The 19,914-nt window shown below is 32.3% G+C and overlaps 3 protein-coding genes and 2 long non-coding RNA genes across 6 annotated transcripts; 3 read left to right on the top strand and 2 right to left on the bottom strand.

The window, feature by feature from the left end:
• Nucleotides 1-5,652: 5,652 nt before the first annotated feature.
• On the bottom strand, nt 5,653-8,636 carry LOC150032838 (uncharacterized). The gene is made up of 2 exons (XR_016524198.1): nt 8,498-8,636; nt 5,653-6,343 (listed from the first exon to the last, which is right to left on the bottom strand). It is a non-coding gene; the product is annotated as an uncharacterized LOC150032838 (long non-coding RNA).
• LOC120092141 (uncharacterized) lies at nt 7,801-9,181 on the top strand. The gene is made up of 4 exons (XM_039050352.2): nt 7,801-7,875; nt 8,021-8,066; nt 8,160-8,280; nt 8,399-9,181. Exons 1-4 carry the CDS (start codon nt 7,857-7,859, stop codon nt 8,930-8,932), a joined length of 720 nt encoding a protein of 239 aa, XP_038906280.1. The 5' UTR covers nt 7,801-7,856; the 3' UTR covers nt 8,933-9,181.
• A 5,222-nt stretch (nt 9,182-14,403) lies between these two features.
• Nucleotides 14,404-17,090, top strand: LOC120090533 (putative protein phosphatase 2C 38). The gene is made up of 5 exons (XM_039048257.2): nt 14,404-15,016; nt 15,351-15,654; nt 15,770-16,137; nt 16,249-16,485; nt 16,610-17,090. Exons 2-5 carry the CDS (start codon nt 15,375-15,377, stop codon nt 16,835-16,837), a joined length of 1,113 nt encoding a protein of 370 aa, XP_038904185.1. The 5' UTR covers nt 14,404-15,016; nt 15,351-15,374; the 3' UTR covers nt 16,838-17,090.
• Nucleotides 16,610-19,414, bottom strand: LOC120090534 (uncharacterized). Of its 2 annotated transcripts, XR_016524785.1 has the most exons (4): nt 19,054-19,410; nt 18,681-18,758; nt 18,322-18,594; nt 16,610-17,876 (listed from the first exon to the last, which is right to left on the bottom strand). XR_016524785.1 is itself a non-coding variant. In XM_090307521.1 (3 exons), exons 1-3 carry the CDS (start codon nt 19,350-19,352, stop codon nt 18,510-18,512), a joined length of 462 nt encoding a protein of 153 aa, XP_090163647.1. In that variant the 5' UTR covers nt 19,353-19,414; the 3' UTR covers nt 18,251-18,509. The 2 variants fall into 2 exon arrangements, 1 of the variants encoding a protein (XP_090163647.1); XM_090307521.1 differs by lacking the exon at nt 16,610-17,876 and having other exon boundaries at nt 18,251-18,594; nt 19,054-19,414.
• LOC150032837 (uncharacterized) lies at nt 17,371-18,069 on the top strand. Its single transcript, XR_016524786.1, has 2 exons — nt 17,371-17,581; nt 17,675-18,069. It is a non-coding gene; the product is annotated as an uncharacterized LOC150032837 (long non-coding RNA).
• Nucleotides 19,415-19,914: the final 500 nt, after the last annotated feature.

Here is a 19,914-nt window from a genome sequence, read left to right as displayed (position 1 = left end):
CACCTCAATCTTCTTAGTGATCAAGTGTGTCAATTGTAAGATAAGTAATTAGAAAATTGATTTCTTTAACAAGATTTGATAATAGTTGAACTTGTGACATGTTTTAAAAAAAAAAGTTGAATGACAGTGGGTTGTGATCTTTTTAAAATGGCTTATTTAATAAATAAAGAGAAGAACTTTCATTTTTACCAATTAATCTAAGTGTTGTCTTTTAGTCATTGTCAATTGAATAGCTTGCTACTATTGGAGTTGATGTCATAAATCTCATGGTTTTGTAATTTGTAATTGTATTCATACAAATAATTTATTTATGTAATAAAATAAAAGATATTTTATTCGATATTTAGTTGAATTAACCCAGAAACCAATAAATTAGCATCCAAGGTTATATGTTGTAACTTAAACATGTATGTATAAATATATAGGTGGATTATGTTAAAATGATAACTTGAACAATCTGTAGTAAATGGATCAGGTTAGGTATCTAATTTTGGTGACACTACGAACACGATCCGCTTTGTAGTTGTTACAATTGTTGTAAAGTGCTACAAATGATCTGATCTTGATCATTCATGTAGAGACATGTAAGCAAGGTATTTTATACAAAGAATTTGTATAAAATCAGACCAAGACATGAATAATCTCTCTATGTAACATTTAGAAGAAACTTACAGTTCACCAAGATGACCATAAGTGACTTGACTAAGATCATACCAAGAAATGAATAGTCTTCCTATATAATACCTAGAAGAGACTTGACTTGAATCCTGAGTGAGTTGTAAACTAAGATCATACCAAGAAATGAATAGTCTTCCTATATAATACCTAGAAGAGACTTGACTTGAATCCTGAGTGAGTTGTAAACTCCTACCTATGAAGATGGTCATCTACGCAGCTACACAAGAAAGAATTCACTCTTTGTTAGGGTAGATGGTCATCTACGCAGCTACACAAGAAAGAATTCACTCTTTGTTAGGGTAAGTAGAGAGATTGTTCCCTTAAGGGCTGGGTTGAATAACGTGGTGCCACACTCTTGACCTGATGGGGTTTAGTTGTAGTTAGACTATAACTAATTGCTCAATAGAGGAATCAGTGGTAATTAAGAAATTAGATGTAACTACATGGGTACATGGGTAAAATGATAATTTTGGCTCGACTATACTTATGAACAATTTATGAAAGGTCAACGAACTATTAATTGGTTATATCTAATTGACACAAAAATATATCTCTAGTGCGAAGAATACAACTGTCGGTCTTTAGTGGAGTGACTAATAGATTAATCAAGCACCATTGGAGCTTCAATCTATAGGTCAATAAAGTCACATTGTTAGTTCAATAAGAATTAATGAGAATAAAAATTAATTTTGAATTAATTTAAATTGTTCAAATTAATTGAAGGGAATTATTTATATAAAATATAATTAATATAACGTATGTGATGCATTATAATATAAGTTTTATTTGAGAAAAATAAATATTTGAATATGATTTAAATATTAATTATATGAATAAGATTCATATTTAAAATTATAAGTTAAAATTATTATGAATATGATTCATATTAAAGGTTAAATGAGAGAATAATAAACTATAGGTTATATGTTACCTTAGATATAACATATGGTTTAATATATGATATATATATATATTAAATTAAATTAAAAATCAGTCTTTAATTGGTCTTCTTCTTTTCTAAGTATCTATCTTTTATAAAGTATCTATTGATCTCTGAAGAAGAAAAACTCTATGTGCAATTGCTTTCTCAACAAAAACTTTCCCTTTTCCTACCAAAATTAATCTTACTGAGGTCCACACCTCTTAGCAATTCTCTACCTTGAGAATAACGAAGATTCGTTTGTGTTGATGTTTGAAAATTGGAATTCCACTTGTTGTGTTCGTGTGTTCAAGAGAAGAGGAAGAGTTCGAATCGCTTCAAGCAGTACATTCAAAGGGATTCGTGAAGGTCATTGATCTTCAAGGCTAAGTCCTTTAATCTCTTCTTCCTCTCTAAATTATTGTGTAAGCATGCTTAGTTAGAATATTGTATATTTGTTTCTGTCCTCTAAATTAATGGTGTTCCGTAAAATTAAAAAAATTGAGACACAATCTTTCCACTGTTGGTATTCACATATTCCTTCAGCTAGAAGTTAATATGATAACTTCTATCTTTTGCTAGCTAGAAAACGTTAATACAATTATGCTATTGAGATATCTACTCTCGAAATTAGAGATTCACTACTGAAATATTCTCCTTCAAATATGTTGTCTTACAAAGAAAATAGTTTAAATCCTATTTTGGTCTCTAAACTTTGAATCTTATTCTATTTTGGTCTTTAAATTTTAAAAAACGTTTATCGTAGTCCCTAAACTTTTAAAAAGTGTTTATTTTGGTCCTTGCTGTCAGGATTCCGTTAACCTTTTAATAGAAAGTTGAGGTGATTTAAGTCCTACTATTTTTTATGTCAAAAAAAAAAAAAAAAAAAACTACAAGTCCTATTTATTTATTTATTTATTTTCAATTGGAATATCCAAGGAAAACAGAAGAAAATAGGGTAGAATCAAATATAAGAGAACTGGCATATTAGTGTAGAGATGTTTTGTAGAGATTTGTCCATTTTTGATGTAAAAGTTTTTTTTCCCTCAATAGTTAATATTTTTATATTCTATGTATTCTTCTCCACTGTATTCTGTTATGAGAACTTTCAAACCCAAAAATAAAACATCTCATGACAAGGTAAAATAAACTAAAAAAATGCAAATAAGTTCAATCCATATAGAAAATAAACTCTAAGAAATTGCAAATAAATATTACCTCAATGGATCACATAAGTAAAAAAAAAAAGGAAGAAGGGATCGAGTGGAATATGGAAAAATACCTCAATGAATGATTAAAATTTGGAAGGCAAATTGAATGACTAAAATATGGAAGGCAAATTGAATGACTAAAATATGGAAGGCAAAGTGACTGTTACGTTCTTCATAAAAAAAACACTTTGTCCTCTATTTCGAATTCAAAACCCTAGTTTTTTAGGGTGATTAACTTATTTGGCATCTTAGTCATATAAAATATAAGTCACCTCAACTTTCTATTAAAATAGACGTAGAATAAGATTCAAAGTTTAAGAACCAACAAATATTATACTGAATGCATTGAAATTTGTGTCCTACTGATTTCAAATAACATTTTTAGTTAATAAGCTGATCTTTCATCTCTAACTTCTTTTTGTGTATCTGGAACTTGCATACCTGAGTCCTAAGGAAGTGGAGACTTACCATATATGCCAAAACTAGTTGAGTGGACGAACACAATCTATAAAATGAAATTGAAGACAAATTTGAAGTTTTATGGGTATTCTTCAATAGAGGTCTTCATGAGTTGAGTTGGATTGGATTGAAGAATATTTTAGACCCAACCAATTGTTCGGTTGTAAATTTCTTCGACCCAAACAACCATCATTAGAAAATGAACCCAACCCAACCATTTATTTAGATTTTTTTTAATAGGAAGTAAAATATTAATATGTAAAAATACGATTTAATTATTTTTATATATTGAATTAAGATTAATAACTCAATTTCAATTTATATAATGTAAAATTTAAAGTGGTAAAAGCAACTAGGAGTTGTTGGAAAATAAATCATCCAAATAACTAATGAAATTGAGTAAAACTAAAATAAATATATGTATATCTAATTGTATCATAAGTGAAAAATATATAAATTTTAAAGTTAATGATAAGTCTGGTTTGAGTTATTTTATGTGAATCCATAAACTAATCCAACCCACCAAATTTTTATTTATTTGAATCCAATCCAATCTAACTCAATCCAGACCGCATAAATTGGGTTAGGTTGTCCGATTTTTTCAGGTCTTCAGATTTTTTGAATCCCCCTATTCATTGTACTTGTAAATCCTAATTATATTGATTCTTTTTACATCTTATGGTTAGTTTGAAATGAAAATTCTCCATCCAAATTGGAAAAAAGATTCATCGAGGGCACTAAGGCTTCTAATTCTTTCTCCTACAAACGACATGTCGTTTGCAAAAAATGGGAAGATGATAACTTCAAGAGGAAGTATCTTCATCTGGGAGTGGATAGACAAGACCACATGTTTCGACATATCGTCTTGCTGCGGAAACACCCAATAGTACAATTGAGAAGGTCGGCGAACCTTACATATTCTGGGCCCATCTCTTGACTGGAAAAAAGAAACTACGTGTAGTTGGCCATCATTTTTCTCCGGACCCCACTTTCCGACACGTCGAGTTCCCAAAGCAGAAAAACTAGTAAGTTGGGCAATTGATAATTAATCTATAAACTCTTAGAGGCGTTCGTACGATAAAAACATACAATTGAGTTGATAATTATTATACGAAGAGTTATATTATATGTGTTTGATGTACAGAGTTGAGTTGGTAATTATTGTTTGTGTTTGGAGGCAGAATTGAATTGAGATATCTGTTTTTGTAAATGAAATTAATTTTTTTTTGTTATTATTAATTTTAATTTTTAACTATACACGTATTTTCCTAACTTTTCTAAAATAAAAACAAAATAACGTCAAATTCTTTTTCATTATCACAACATAACAAATTTCTACAAAGTATTCATATACAAAACACCAAATTTTGAATTCAATTTTTTAAACACTCAAATAGAAATGGTTATTCCATTAAAAAAACTCAACTTAATCATTGATTACCGTAAAATTAAAAAAAAAAAATGAAATGATTAATGTCATCAAATGAAATTATTGACATTATTTTAGATAGAAGAAGTGACACTTAAATGTTTATCTTAAAAAAAAACCAAAATCTTACAATGTAAATCATAAAACCAACTATTAGATTGTCTTTTTTGACCAATTTGTGGAATATGGATTTACCCTATGAAGACATAGATACGACTACACGATACAGATACGTCGATTCGTCAATTTCTAAAAAATGAGGATACTGATATATTGAAGATACATATTCTTTTTCTTTAAAAAAATTTAAGATATAGATAAATTTAGCATACAAATTAATAACAATAGCACAAAATAAATACAAACACTGAAATAAAATTAAAAAAAAAACATCTAAGATGTTGAAGTACAATAGTTAATAAAATGCAATAGAAAAGTGATTCATATTGCAAAGAAGAAGAAGAAAATTAGAGGGAGAAGTATGAAGATAATCGAAGAACTTTTTTGTTGAAGATATCCAAATGATTTATCTTTTGGTCGACTTGGTGGAAATTCAAATGTGAAGATGGAGATTAGATGATTCTAATCTAGGGTTTGATTCGTTATTTATTTTTTCTTTTAGTTTTAGACTCGAGTAGTGAACTTTTTAAATAGATTTCCTAATTTTAGATTGAGAAAGATTAGATGAGTTGCTTTCTTTTTTCTTTAAAAAAAAAAGTACACATAGAAACAGATACATCAAATTGTGTGTCGGATGCGTATCTGGGAAGTATCGATATCCGATACGTGTCTGACACAGATTCTTTGCCTCACATGAAGTATCTATGCTTCATAGGATTTACCTTTTTCTAAAATCGATGGAATGATTTTAGAAATATCAATGTCTATTTTTTTCTACTATTATGTTGCATTAGTGTATAAACTATCTTTAAAAAAAAAAAAAACTTGAGCCATAATTTTAAGTTCCACTATTTCATTAAAATTATGTAATCTTTGGAAACATCAAGGGATAGGTTGTTTAATTTTGTTTAGTGAAACAGTAATAGGACGTCGTATGTAATATTTTCTAGATCTAAGAAAAAATGAAATAGAAGAAGAATTAGATCTAAAAGAACAGTCAAAGAAAGAAAATAAAAAAAGAGATAGGAAGAGTTAAGAAAGAAAAGGGAAAATAAAACTCATACGAGCCAGACAAAGAAAGAAAAGAGAAAATGAAAAAGGGAAACCAAAAGGCAAAAGAAGATAAGACGATGGGAGAAAAGGAGTAAATATGAAGAGACACACAAGAGAGAGAAATGACAAAGTAATTGTCGGAGTTGGGAAGAGTAGTGAAAAGGTGTGGAAAAACGGGTGAGAGTGATAAAATGGTGGATAATCAAACCCACCCTTTTACTTTTATCAGTTGTCGCTGAAGTTGAGCACACGAAGGTGGTAGTTGGAATTGGTCGTTAGAGTTTTCGTTAGAGGTGGTTGATGGAGTCCAGAGTCCTTCATCAAAGTTGGTCGTGCGAATGTGTAAATCGGAGTTGTTTTGTACGAAGGTGGTCATCAGAATTGGTTGTTGAGGTGTCGTCAAAGGTGGTTGGCTGGAGCTCGAAATTGGCCATCCGAAGGTGGTTATCGGAGTATGTCACCGAAGTGTGGTACCTGTAATCACCGACGAAGATAAAAACCAATTTATAATTATTTATTTATTTTATTTAGAAATATCAAACTTATTGTTTTTTCTTAAAAAAAAAATGGATAAATCGAACTACCTTGCAATGGTAAAACATATCTTAACCACCAAGTTATACAATAAATAATTTATAATTTATTTGAGTCCAATTAACAATTTATAGTTATTCGATAGTTATGTTGAAAATTCTTTAATGAATCTGCAGTAGAAAAAAAAATCAAAGTATCAGAATTGCTTACTTTTTCCAAAATTTTTTTCAGCTCTATATATAATCACAAAAAGATTTCAAGCCTTTTTAATAGCAAATCTACCAGGCAACTACTAAGAAAACACGTAGGATAAAAAATACCAAAATTCTTCTTATATTCAAGTAGTTGATTGAAGAGGGCATCACCTGCCCTAAGCAGCCAGAGCCAGAAGTAGAGTAGCTCCACCAAGAAGATTAGAGCATTCAATTCCAAGGATTTAAATCAATTGTAGATTTTAAAGTTCAAAATTTGTATGTTATGATAAATTTAAGTACATGATACATCAAATTTCCAAGTCCTTGTTTGTCTATTGTTTTTGTTGATGCAGAGAAATGGATCAAGTTCAAGAGTAGAGTAGCTGCCTTCGACCGTTAAGAGAATTGAGTTTGTAAAATGGTTTAGTAGATTTGTAAGTAGATTTCAGCGTTGTTGCCAAATAGGAACTGCTTATTCAGGTCTCAAGAGGGCCTCAAGCTGCGCATTGATTAGAACCGTTATCTGATCATGGCCAATAATAGGCTTAAGCTCTTTTAAGACCTTGGCTAATCATAACACAATTTTGGATAACCAACCTCTCTTAGACGTAGACCCTTCCACTAACCACGCAGGCTCAAGGTCTCTCCCCAGGTTAACCATTTCCGATTCGGGTCGTCGAACCGGCCTCAAAGGCATTTGACCCACATGGACCATATGGGTCACCCAACAATGACAAAAAAGCCCATATCAGCCAACTGGGCAGCCACCATTCTCGATTTAGCCTTATAATTATTTGCCAATTTTCGTTTTTTTTTTTTTTTTTTTTTTTTTTTTTTTTTTTTTTTTTTTTTTTTTTTTGGCTTGTAGGGCTTCATATTTCCAAATTCATCTCAAGTGATGAAATCAATTTTGACATTTTTTTAAAAATTCTGTTGAATCCCCCCTGAACTAAACTTGCAAACTTGGAATTATCACTCTATGATAAAAATTCAATCATCTTTTATATTTCAAACATTTCCATTATCCAAGGTCAGATAAATGAAATGGGTTTTATTCTGGTCCAATTTGAGCTTGACTTCCCTTTCAATCCAAGCTGTGGACAAAAACAGGAACCAATATCGAGAAAGGATATTTAATGCATTATTGCTTTCTCCTGCTATTATTGAAAGAAGGAATGTCTATGATTAAAATTCTGGGTTGAGTTGGGTTTGGTAGTTAAAGAGCAATAAATGGATGAATTAAATGAGAAGGTTTAAACATGGAGGTAGATGAATCAGGTCAGAGTTACCAAATAACTTTTGCACAGTATCTCCAGCATCTGAAGAAGACAGATTTTCAAAAAAGTTCCTTCACAAAAAAAATTAAAAAATTGTTAAAGAGTTCATTTTTCCACTTTTTATGACTATTTGTATTCTAATCCAGGCCATTGTGCCAAGGCCAAGAAAATGGCACCCAATATCAAATGGAGGTCTCTCTCTCTCTCTCTCTCTCTCTAAAATGTGAAGTGGGTTTGTTCTATCTATCTCTTTTTCTAAATTTTGGTGTGGGTTTTGTGTGGCAGTGGCAACAAAATGGAAGGTGGTGAAGTTTCTAAAACAATGGAGTGCCTAAGAAGGAGATTGCTAGCAGAGAGGCAAGCATCGTTACTTGCCAAAGAGGAGGCAGAGCTCATGGGCAAAAGGGTATTACCAATGCCAAAACTCTCCTCATTTTCACCCTAATTGGCTTTAGGTCTTAATTTGGACTTGGTTCATTTTCCCTATTGTATTTCTTTCAAGCATTTTATCGAACATGTTGCAGTCAACAGAATTAGAGAAGCAGATCACAAAGCAGATTCAAATGAAAACAAAAGCAGAAAAGAAGCTTCAATTACTGAAGAAAAAGCTCGGATCACTTAACCTTTCCACCACGATGGTGAACTCAGAGGCTTCAGTTTCGTCGGAAATTTGCGATGAAGATGAACCAAAAACCCTAATCGAAGTTCCGTCTCTGCTAAGCAACTCGAAGGCCATTGGTGAAATTTCTCATTTGGAAGAAGAGAATCGAAATGCTCGTGGTTCTACAAGCTCAAACTCCTCTGCTTCTGAAATTTGCTCCGACGAACCTTCGAAAACGAAGATCGGAAAATGTGAAAAGGAGTTCGATTCCGTCGACGATTCACTTGCAATCGTTGCCGTGAACTCGCCGGGAAAATCAGAAACCGGCGATGAGTTGAAGCCGCTGATCAGTGAAAGGATCATTGAAGTTCTTAATGATCTGAAGCACGCCCGAGAGACGATTCGGAGCTCAATGAAGATTTGTGAAGTTAACATGATTGAAGTCAGCCCTGTTTGAACTCAAATGTGTAAGAGAGAGATTGGATTTGGAAATGGGCCCGATAGAAAAGCCCATTAGACCCAGCCCACATAAGACTTACAAAATGGATATTAGTTTAAAATATCATTTTAATCCCTATATTCTGAGGCTCGTCCAATTTCAATCTCTATACTTTCAAAGGTCTATATTTAATATTTATTATTGAAATACTAAAGTTAGTCTTTATCATATATATATATTTTTTAATATCTTTTAACCGTTTCTCTATACTCTATAAGCTTTGACAATATATTCATATTGTATCTCTTCTCATATGAAAAATATTATTATTATTCAATAGCTTTTGACATAAATTAACTTCAAGACAAAGAATTATTAAGATTTACTAAAATCACTATAATTGGCTATTTGAAACTATGAAGACGAATGAGATGGGATTGAAAGTGTAGAAAATATGAAGACAAATAAAATGAGACTGATAGTAATGTAGGGACCAAAATGATATTTTAGCATACATGTGTCTTACCTATTAATATGGAAAAGATGAATAAATAAATAATATTCTAATTTCTCTGTAATACTTCTATATTTTCATTTATACTTTTTATATTTGGTTAATGATAAATTTACCCTAAACTTTCATGATTGTATCTAAGAGATCTTAGAAGTTAAAAAGTATCTAATAGGTTCATAAATTTTTAATTTTATATTTAAGTTAGGAACAATATTTATAGTTTTTTTTACTTTTAATTTTACATTAATTAAGTTCCTAACCTAATAGCAATTTCATGGCTTATTGGACTCAAAACTGAAACATGATATCACTTCCTTCTAACAAGTGACTAAGAGTTAGCACGTAACCTTGGCCTCTTGATAGAGGTTTACAAACCCTTTCATTTTCAATCTAGTTGCGATACGACACCTGAACTTGAAACTACGATCAGATCTGGTTGGAACTCATATATCTAGTCAATTGGATCTAGTCCTATCAACAACATAAAGGAAGCGGGGATTCATAAGAATCTGTTTTTACTTAGTCTCCTCCACAATCGAGAATATGCATAAAATGATTGATTTTTTGTATGCGCTAATTCAGTTGGACGATCCCATAAAGAAGTAGGATTTGCAGGCAAAGCCGAAAGTAATTAAAAAAAAAAACTAGGGATTAAAGTCTTAATTTAATCCATATATTTTATTTTCATAAGCCAAACCTTATGGTATGTCTAGTAATAGTAAATCAAGTTCTATTAAAATCCTTATATCTTTTTGGATTATTGCTTTTATATAGAAAGTTCAAGGTGGGATGTGAAAGGCATTGCAAAGAGGAGAGGGCACCAACATGACTACTTGTGAACTCAAAGCAAAACATCCACCAAACAACTATGGAAGAAGAGAGCTTAGGATTCAATTATAACTCATAATTGTTTTATTATCATTTTTTTTTAAAAAAAAAAAATTCTTTATGCCTTTGAGGCTCTAAAAAAGAGGGTGAAATATCCCATATTGCCTTCAAAAACCAAGCTTCCTTTGAGACATAAAAGCAAAATCATCATGCCTGAGCCTCAACCCCATCTTATTTCTAACACATTTATATTAATTTAAATCATGATTGTTATCTAAACTAGAAAGGTTAAAGTATAATTTTCATTTCATTTTAATCTCTCTACTTTCGAATGTTTAAATTTAATCTTTTAATTTTTAATAAATTTTAAAATTAGTCTTTAATGTTAAAAAAAAAAAAAGTACAAACGTTTCCAAAATTTATAGAAGGAAGACTAATATAAATCTTTTTCTTTGAAAAAATACATATAAAATAGGAACCAAAGCTTAAAATAGCTCTCTGTTTTACAAATATATCAATATCAACATATCTACGATAGAGAAATTTATAAAAATAATTTAAATTGATAATTAAGTCATTTTTACTTCCAAACTAAGTTATAGCTAATGTCTTATGTGTATCTATAAAAGATGTTAAAGATATCAATTAATCTTTGATATTGATATCAAAATCTTCGATTATGGAAATATTGACACATCTAGACGAATTTTGAGATTTATTAAAAAGTAAAATAGACTAAATTTACACTTTTATAAAGAACTAACTATCTAGAGAGACTCAAAGTACCATTCTTGGAATTATATTTTAATTATTTCTAAAGAACTAACTATCTAGAGAGACTCAAAGTACCATTCTTGGAATTATATTTTAATTACCTTATGAAAATTTATTAATACAGCGCCTTCTAATTTGCCCAAAGTCGAGTTAGATTTCCATTCAATAACTAATAGAGTATATTTGTCTTTAGGTGCTGATTTGGTTTTAATTTTGTTAGTTTCTATTATGGTTGATTATGTTATTTGTATCTTCTCGATCTTGCTTCACATCATTTCTCCTCAATTTCTTCTCGATAGAAATTGTTCATCCTTGAACAATCTATATGCAGATTGGAGAATCTCGAATACTTTTGTCACTTCTATCAAATATCTGAAATGTGACAATAAATTTGTAATAATTGTTAACAAATGCACTTATTTAGTGTAATTTATTCATAATCAAGTCAAGCTCTCATTGTCAATGAATTGATATTATTATATAAATCTACTCTATGATCATCTCTAATTACCTTCAACTTCAATGAAATCTTCACGTCATAGCTAATGAATATACTTATCTTCTAGACCAAATCAAGATTATTAGTCAAGAAAACCTTTGATCTTCTCAACATTTTTCATCTAAATTTGGTTAAAATAACTTAAATAGAGGACGACTCTTTCCAATCCCGAAAGACAACTCTCTTTTACCCTACCGAAAACAAACACGTGTACAAAAAAGCTAAATATTTACATATTTAGAAAAAGAGGGGAGGGGGTGTAACAGGACAATATGATCAATCAGATCCAGACATTATGCTAGGGAACATCTATCAGTTGATCTCAGAAACAGGGTCTTGTGCATGTACCACTCATTTTGGTTGGTGTAGTGTTCACATCACTTCAAAAAAATTATACTTTTTGTATAAAATATTCATATTATTAAAAAAAAAAAAACAGATACTTTCCAAATAAATGCTAAAGCAAGCATTTGAATGTGCTCTCTTTTATCCTTTACATGAGAGGGTTAAAATTAAGAAAAAAGGAAGTTTCCTTAGAGCCAATAATTTCCCATCCTTTTGGTTAAAACAGTTATGGCTATACTTTTCCAAATTTCAGATAAAGAGATAGCAAAATTTTCCATTTCCTAATATGTTAAGATAAAATTTTCATTTTTATGGGTCTGATGAGAAATTTTTTGTTGATTTATTTGAAAATTTCATAATAGAAGTTTGGCATTATATTTAAAAAGCTGGCTAAAAACATGTTGTTGTCTTTAGTGTTTGATTATTTTCTTTCAATTTGGTTTACATCAGTGTTATAAATAATAATAAACTTACATTTACTTAACTAATTTGCTTAGACCATTACAAATATAACAATTAGGCATAAAGTATTAACATATATAGTATAGTGTAAAAAAAAATTACAAATATGACAAAATTTAAATAGTTTACTAATAATAAATCATATCGTTGGTAGGAATCTATCAATAATAGACCATATCGCTGGTAAAAATCTATCAGTGACAGAAGCTTATCACTAATAGACTTTACTATATTTGCAAATTTTTTAAAAATGTTGTTTTACACTCGATTATTATCTCTAAAAATGCTATCCATTGTAACTATCCTAAAATTTATGGTTATTTAGGCCACTTGAAAAAAGAAAAATAAAAATTTATGTCAACTTTTATCTCTAAAGTGGTTTCTCTCCCTGTCAAAATGTATATATGTTTAGCATCATTTAATTTATACATTCAATAACATGAGGAAAAAAGCACTCATGTATTAGAGCTTGAAACGTATATTTAACCTAATGGAGGTTAAATAAAAAAAGATAATAATAGAAATAAAGAACAGATGGAGAGAAAAATGCTATGAATAAAGAATAGGAAATCCAGAGTCACTAATATTGAAAAATTAGTGTGAAAGAAAGACTACTTTATGTCGGTTAACAACTTACAAGTACGATTGAAAGAAATCCTAAAATAAATAACAGTGAACTCATACTATTCCAAAGAGTTCTTATTGGTTGCACTAAAGACTTTTGATTGAATTGAAATCAAGATGTTTTTCCCCAAAAGTTGCAACTAGTTGCTGTTATATTTTTATCTATATTTTTTGTCAATTGATACAAAAATAAGATATATCGACTACTGTTTAATTTGAACTAAAATTTTCAATTTCAACCTTATTACATGAAGAGTGATTTTAAAATCACTAAAATAGTCGCGAGTAAGTACCTAATAGCATGCATCTTATTTTCCTTAGATAGTAAAAAAAAAATCTTTTTTTTTAAATAATGTTACATGACATATTTGTGTTGATGTGCAGTCTGGACTGCATACAATTTTTTTTTTTTTTTTTTTTTTTGTTAAAATAACTTTTGTTGTCTTTAAAATCACTTTGAGACATGTTTTTACCCAACCAAGATTAGTTTAATATTTAATTTCACTTTTAAATGCAGTTGTTTGTATCATCAAAATTAATTTTAGATGAATTAAAACATATTTTTAGAATGATTTTGAGAATGACAAAAGTAATGAAAATCACTCCAAAACATATCCGTAACTTGAAAGAACGAACTATATTGATGTGTGTTAGGTTTTGTTAAATGGACAAACATGTCCATGCATCTAAATATTTTAGTAAAAAGATAATTTAATTACATTTTGTATATAAAGGTTAAATTAGATTTTTTTTTTTTTAAAAAAAACAAGGACCAAATAAGAATGAAGTGAAAATTAAGGATTATCTTGAAAGATTTTGCGGATAACTAATTACTTAAAATTGTAGTTTGTAATTTTATAAGAACAAAAATTTAAATTTATAAGTAGTATGATAACGACACTGGAATCTGTAGTATGACTTTTGATTGACAAATTATGAGCGTCGAATTTGACAGAATATAATTCCCCACTCTTATCCTTTTCCCTTTTAACTTCTTCTTCTCTCTCTCTCTCTCTTTCATAATTGCTTGGCCATGCTGACAGCTATGCAATTCCATTTCAGATTTAATTTCGCAACCACTTTATTGTTGCTTTGTAATGGGAGATACAGTTTTTAGAAATTTTTTGTAGTTTTATTCAATCTTTTTTATTTATTGAGCCACAAAGCTCACACAATCAATTCCTTTATTTTGCTAATTAAGAAGGTTTAGCTTATCTCAGCTCAGGCTAATTAATAATGTCTTATCTCTCTCTCTACCATGCCAAATGAGATGGGGGGGGAAGGATAAAGAAAGAAACCAATGCTGAATCCCACTTCAAAAACTCTACCTAAAAGAGGTTATTACAAACCAAGGCAGGATTGCTGGATTTACAAGGAATGAAAATCCCAATTGGGGAGTGGGGAGGTTAGTTTAAATAGTGTAAAAAGGAAAAAAAAGAGGGGTTTTTTTTTTCCTCCTGATTTAAAATTAGGAAAATTTGGCTGAAATGGTGGGTTTATGGGTGATGATGATAAGGTGATTAGAAATGGTGGGTTTTGCTCATAAATTTCAGTTGGAGCTTTTTATAATTGCAGTGCAGACATGAAGTGGCCAAAGGCCCCAAACCCATAAAAAAGCCCACCACTTGTCTATAAAAATACAGAAAAAGGAAAACGGAAAAAAAAAAAAAGGGAAAAGGAAAGAAAAGGGGCAGAGAGAAGAGAACAAGGGAAAAGGAGGGAGATTGGGGATTGGGCATTGGGGAGGGACAGCAATGTCAGATTTGTAGTTTGTTTAGTGTGTTTTTATTATCCCCATGCTAGATCGCATAAGAAAAAAAAAGAAAAGAAAAGAAAAACAGGGAAAGAAAGAAGGAAAGAAAGAGAAACTAACCTGGTGGATTCTCTGTGGAAAAAGCTTCCAAAAACCCTGCAGTGATTCAATCGGCTGGCTCTCCTCTTTGATCTGAGACCAAACGCCTGCCACTTTCTTAACCGTTATGTGCTTTTACAGCTCAGTTTGTTCCTGGAAGATGGCACAGAAGGGAGGACCAAACCCATAAATCCCAGATTCAAGGTACACAGGACCAGCACCACCTCCATATTCTCTGAACTTTGTATTAAGACTGTTGCTTTCTTGTCTCAAAGGGACATTTTGCAGTTATTTTAGCCCATACCTGTCTGGTCTTTATCTGAATTTCTTCTTTTGTTCATATTAATGGTGTCTGGATATATTGGGGGGGATGTCGATGTAGTTTCAGGAATAGAGGTTGTAAGTGTTGAGTATAAACAAAACCTGGAGCTGAGAGTGGGTCTAGCTCGTGTTCTTGATCTGGGATGATGAATTTTTTGATTGCTGGCTCATTTGGATGATACATATGAAACAGAAACTCCTGTAATTTTGTGTCCAGTGACTGGCCTTTTATAAAAAAAAAATGGTTAAACCCTGCTGGAAGCCTCATGATGATGGCGATTCAAACGGACGAGTTGATGGGTTGTTGTGGTCTAAGGATCTGGGGCATCATGTTTATGGACAGTTCTCCATGGCAGTAATCCAAGCTAATAATGTGGTGGAAGATCAAAGCCAGCTTGAATCTGGGGCGTTGAGTATGACCAATCCAGGTCCGCAGGGGACCTTTGTTGGAGTTTATGATGGCCATGGCGGAGCCGAAGCTTCACGGTTTGTCAATGATAATCTCTTCAGCAATCTCAAAAGTTGGTTTTCATCTTCATTGCAAATATTGTACAGCCTTTTTTGTTGGTTTTCTGTATAAATTTTAAGTCCCCACGAGCTGCTTTTGATGTTTCTTTGTGGTTTTTCAAAGCGCAGGATATGCATCTTTACACCAAAACATCTCAGAAAACGTTATCAGGAAGGCTTTTGCAGCAACAGAAGAGGGATTTCTCTCTCTTGTCCAGAAACAGTGGCTTAATGAACCGAAGATTGCATCTGCTGGATCGTGTTGTTTGGTAGGGATCATATGCAATGGACAGCTATATATTGCAAATGCGGGCGATTCACGAGTAGTGCTTGGGAGAACTGAGAGAGCCACTAGAGAAGTCATTGCCATTCAATTGTCCACAGAACACAATGCAAGCATAGAGTCTGTGAGAGATGAACTTCGGATGGTTCATCCAGAAGATCCCCAGATTGTGATCCTAAAGCACAATGTTTGGCGTGTTAAAGGTCTCATACAGGTAAGTGTCCTGGAAATTTTCTTGAAATCTGATAGGGTAGATGTTAATTGTTAAGTGAAGCAATCTAGAATGCCTCTAGATTCTGAATCTTCAATAGCTTACCCCCTGCAGGTTTCAAGATCCATTGGTGATGCATATTTGAAAAAAGCAAAGTTCAACAGACCTCCTCTGCCGCCAAAATTTCAATTGCCTGAGCCATTCTACAAACCGATCCTCAGCGCAGAACCATCAATACTGGTCCACAAACTCCGCCCAGATGACCAATATCTCATATTTGCTTCTGATGGTCTGTGGGAGCACCTTAGCAACCAGAAGGCTGTTGACATCGTCAACAGCTATCCCCGAAATGTAAGAATCTATCTTGCATAAACCACCATCTTCTTGATTGGTAACATTGAATCGATGACTATCTACTTTCATATTTGTTACCAAATTTTCTTGAATTAATGGTTCCACTTGGTGCAAACTGCAGGGAATAGCAAGGAGACTTGTCAAGGCTGCACTTCGAGAAGCAGCTAAAAAAAGAGAGATGAGATATTCAGACCTGAAAAAGATAGATAGAGGTGTGAGAAGGCATTTCCACGATGACGTTTCTGTTGTAGTTGTGTTCTTAGATCCTCATTTGATCAATGGTAGGCCCTCCCCTTGTTCCTTGTCAATCAAAGGAGGAGAAGGTCTCCCCTCGTCGGCAAACTCCTAGCTGGTAAACTTTGTTAATGTCTTTATACCCTTTTCAATTTCTTTACAAACAAAACTAGAAACTTCAGGCTTCTTAGAAAGATCTATCAATTTGTAAGATCTTCTATTAGCAAGTAAAATAGAAGATGACGGATGTAAATGTACAAAGTTCGTAAATTGTTTCTTAATGTAACAAAATGAAACAACATCCTTCATCTTTGTAAATCTTGTTATTCCATCAGAAATATAAACATTGTCCAGTTTTTTACCATCAACACATTATTTTCTCGTTTTGTGAGTTGCTGTATTATAGATTAGAAGGCATAAAAAATGGCTGATGCAACTGTAGGATAATCAAATGATGTATTTTTTTTTTCGGGGGGGGGGGGGGGGTGGTGGGGGGTGGTGTGTGGAAGAACGGGACCTATAATACCCTTCACCAAGAAGTACAATTGCATTTCTGTTCCCCAAGAAAAGCAAGCTTGAAACACAGAGAGCAAGCCATACGTTATCCCATCTGACAGGCTACTGAAGATTTTCCTAGACCCCTTATAAGTGATAACTGAGAAAAATATGGGTAACTCAAACAGAGTAAAAGCAGTCTCAAGGTTTTTGAAGCAAATCCTAACCGCTTCTGAACTCCATCTGCCATTCTTGATTATGGTTAAGACCAAAGACCCCTGCAATTTGATACCTCTTGAACTACAACAATCAGAGCAGAAAAATGATGAGGCAGTTGTCAAGGGGATAGGGAAAGAAGCCAAAGGTGATTTAAATGTGTTGTCAAAATTAAGGAAGACTCTGAATTCAATCCATCGCCGTGTGAATCAACAATTTTTTTTGTTTTTTCCTCTTGCAGATCCTCAAGAGCAATAGAAACAAAAAAGAAAACACTTGGTACTGTAGAAAAGAATGGCTAAGAGCCTCATGCCATCACATCTTATCCAACGACTCAAGTAAAGGCACCTGGGTGACAGTAGTAATGATATGCATCAGGATTTCAGCGTGCAAAATGTGGAGAAAGAAGCAAATCAGGAACACCCATGAAAATTAAGTGTAATCTGCAAAGGATAAACAAAGCAATTAGATAATTTCTCCCTTGCTCATTAAGTTGAATAAGGTCTGTAAGAGGCAAATCAGCAGTTTGTTGATCATCAACGGATGAAACAGTAGGAAAAACTTATTTTAGATGATTGTTCTGTCTTCCATAAAATCGTGACACTTCCAAGAAACAGAATGAGATATTATAAGCTATAGACTGTACAGCTATATTGAAAATTAAAAGCCTTCACCAAACAAGTTGCTTAGCCAACTTAAAAGGAACCAACAGGAACATCTCACTCGCCGTTTACCCGGATCAAACTTAAAGGGCTTTCTTGAGAACTGGAAGAATGATGATAATAATAGTGTAGATAATTTTTTTAAAAAATGGGCATGTAGAAAACTGAAAGAAAGTAGCCATTCAATTTGATGAAGAGGGTGCAGTTCTAGAAATTAAAACTTCACCTCCCTCTAATGGAGTTGAATTCCATAGAGTTAATACAAATAATTGCCGCATCCTTAAATTGAAAGGGTTCAGGATACGAAGAACTAAATGGTTAATAGCTCGGCTCGTCCAATTGGTTAAATGGATAATAGCTTGGTTGTGCATAAGAATTGTTGATGTTGCTTTCTTGTTCAACCAAAAGGGAACGCTATAAAAATGGGGCAAATCTGGCAAGCCGAGCTTTCTTCTTTGCCTCTTCGCCAGTAGCCATAGACAAAGTTAAGAGCTCAAATCTGAAAAGCAGAAAAGATAGTCGAACTGAGGAAAGATGAATTATAAAAAATTTTCTAACACAATACCATAAAGCAGAGAGAAAAACCTCTCTGCTCTTGCCTTTCTCTTCAGTTCCTCTGCTTTGACCATTTCATCCGGTCCACAAACTGAATCAATGCCGAACCTGCAAAGTTTAGCGTTCGCAAACGAAATAGAAGCTCTAAAATTGTCAAAAGACACGACAAAGAAAAATAAGAAAGAGGATGAAATAAGAAGTTCAAAACTATCTTCTGCATTCACTTCGAAAAACGAGAATACAGAATATCTTGTTCTTGAAAAATTCAACTATCGATCCATGAAACGGCATCAATTTCAAAAACAAACTCTACGCTTCTGCCATTCAAAGCCTAGACATACGAACACACAACAAATTCATACGAAAAAAAAAAAAAAACAATGCCATAAAACCGAAAAATCACCTCTCAGCTCGAGAGAATCGTTTTTCTGCCTCCGACAAACGTACGGGGATCCCGAATCGCTCCGCACGACGGATCTTCTTGAAGATATCAAAAACAGAAACATGATACTCCGGTATTCTCCCCACGGCGGCATGTTGAGATTCAATAACTTCCTTTGTAATTGTAGCCGAGGAACGGCGATTTTGGTGTTGATCTACTTGGCCATTACCAGCCGCTGCGAATCCTAAATTTAGTGGTAGGGTTTGTTTCGGTCCTGGAAGAGTGTTTTCGCTCAGTTCTTCTGTGAAATTGGTCGCCATTGAAGAAGGAAGATCGAGACCTGCGCGAAATTTAGAATCGATAATATAAAGACGGTGAGCTTTTCGATGCAGTAGCGGTTTTTTTTCCCTTTTTCTTTATACATTTCAACGCCAGACCGGTTTAACGGTTTGTGATCCATTTTGGCGGTTCGTTCCTTTTCTTTTTGGCGGTTTGTATTTTGAGGCAGAAAAATAACGGCGTTTTTCATTTTCAGATATGATAACGGCGTTAAACCAACGTTGTCGTTGAATTTTGTAAAACTGCTTTTAAAAATAAGATAATCGCTAAACAAGTGATAGTAATATGTTACTGAAAAAAAATCCAAACTAAATCAAAAGAAAATAAATATTACGGATACGACATTGAACTCTTGAACCTGAGCATGTCTCAAATTAATTCATTATACTAAAAAAGCCTCATAAATAAATTACTAATTATATCATAACTAGTTTAAGTTAATTGAAAAAATTGGTCAAAAATTATGTTGATAAGGAATGAGTTATAAATATGATCATTGATCTGTAATGATATAGTTTGCAAGTTTAAAATTTAGTAAAAGAA

The sequence above is a fragment of the Benincasa hispida genome, chromosome 11, assembly GCF_027475165.1.
Source record: "Benincasa hispida cultivar pf3 chromosome 11, pf3_genome.v1.1, whole genome shotgun sequence".
In the NCBI taxonomy this organism is placed as follows: Eukaryota; Viridiplantae; Streptophyta; class Magnoliopsida; order Cucurbitales; family Cucurbitaceae; genus Benincasa; species Benincasa hispida.
This window is presented reverse-complemented; position numbering and strand designations above follow the sequence as displayed.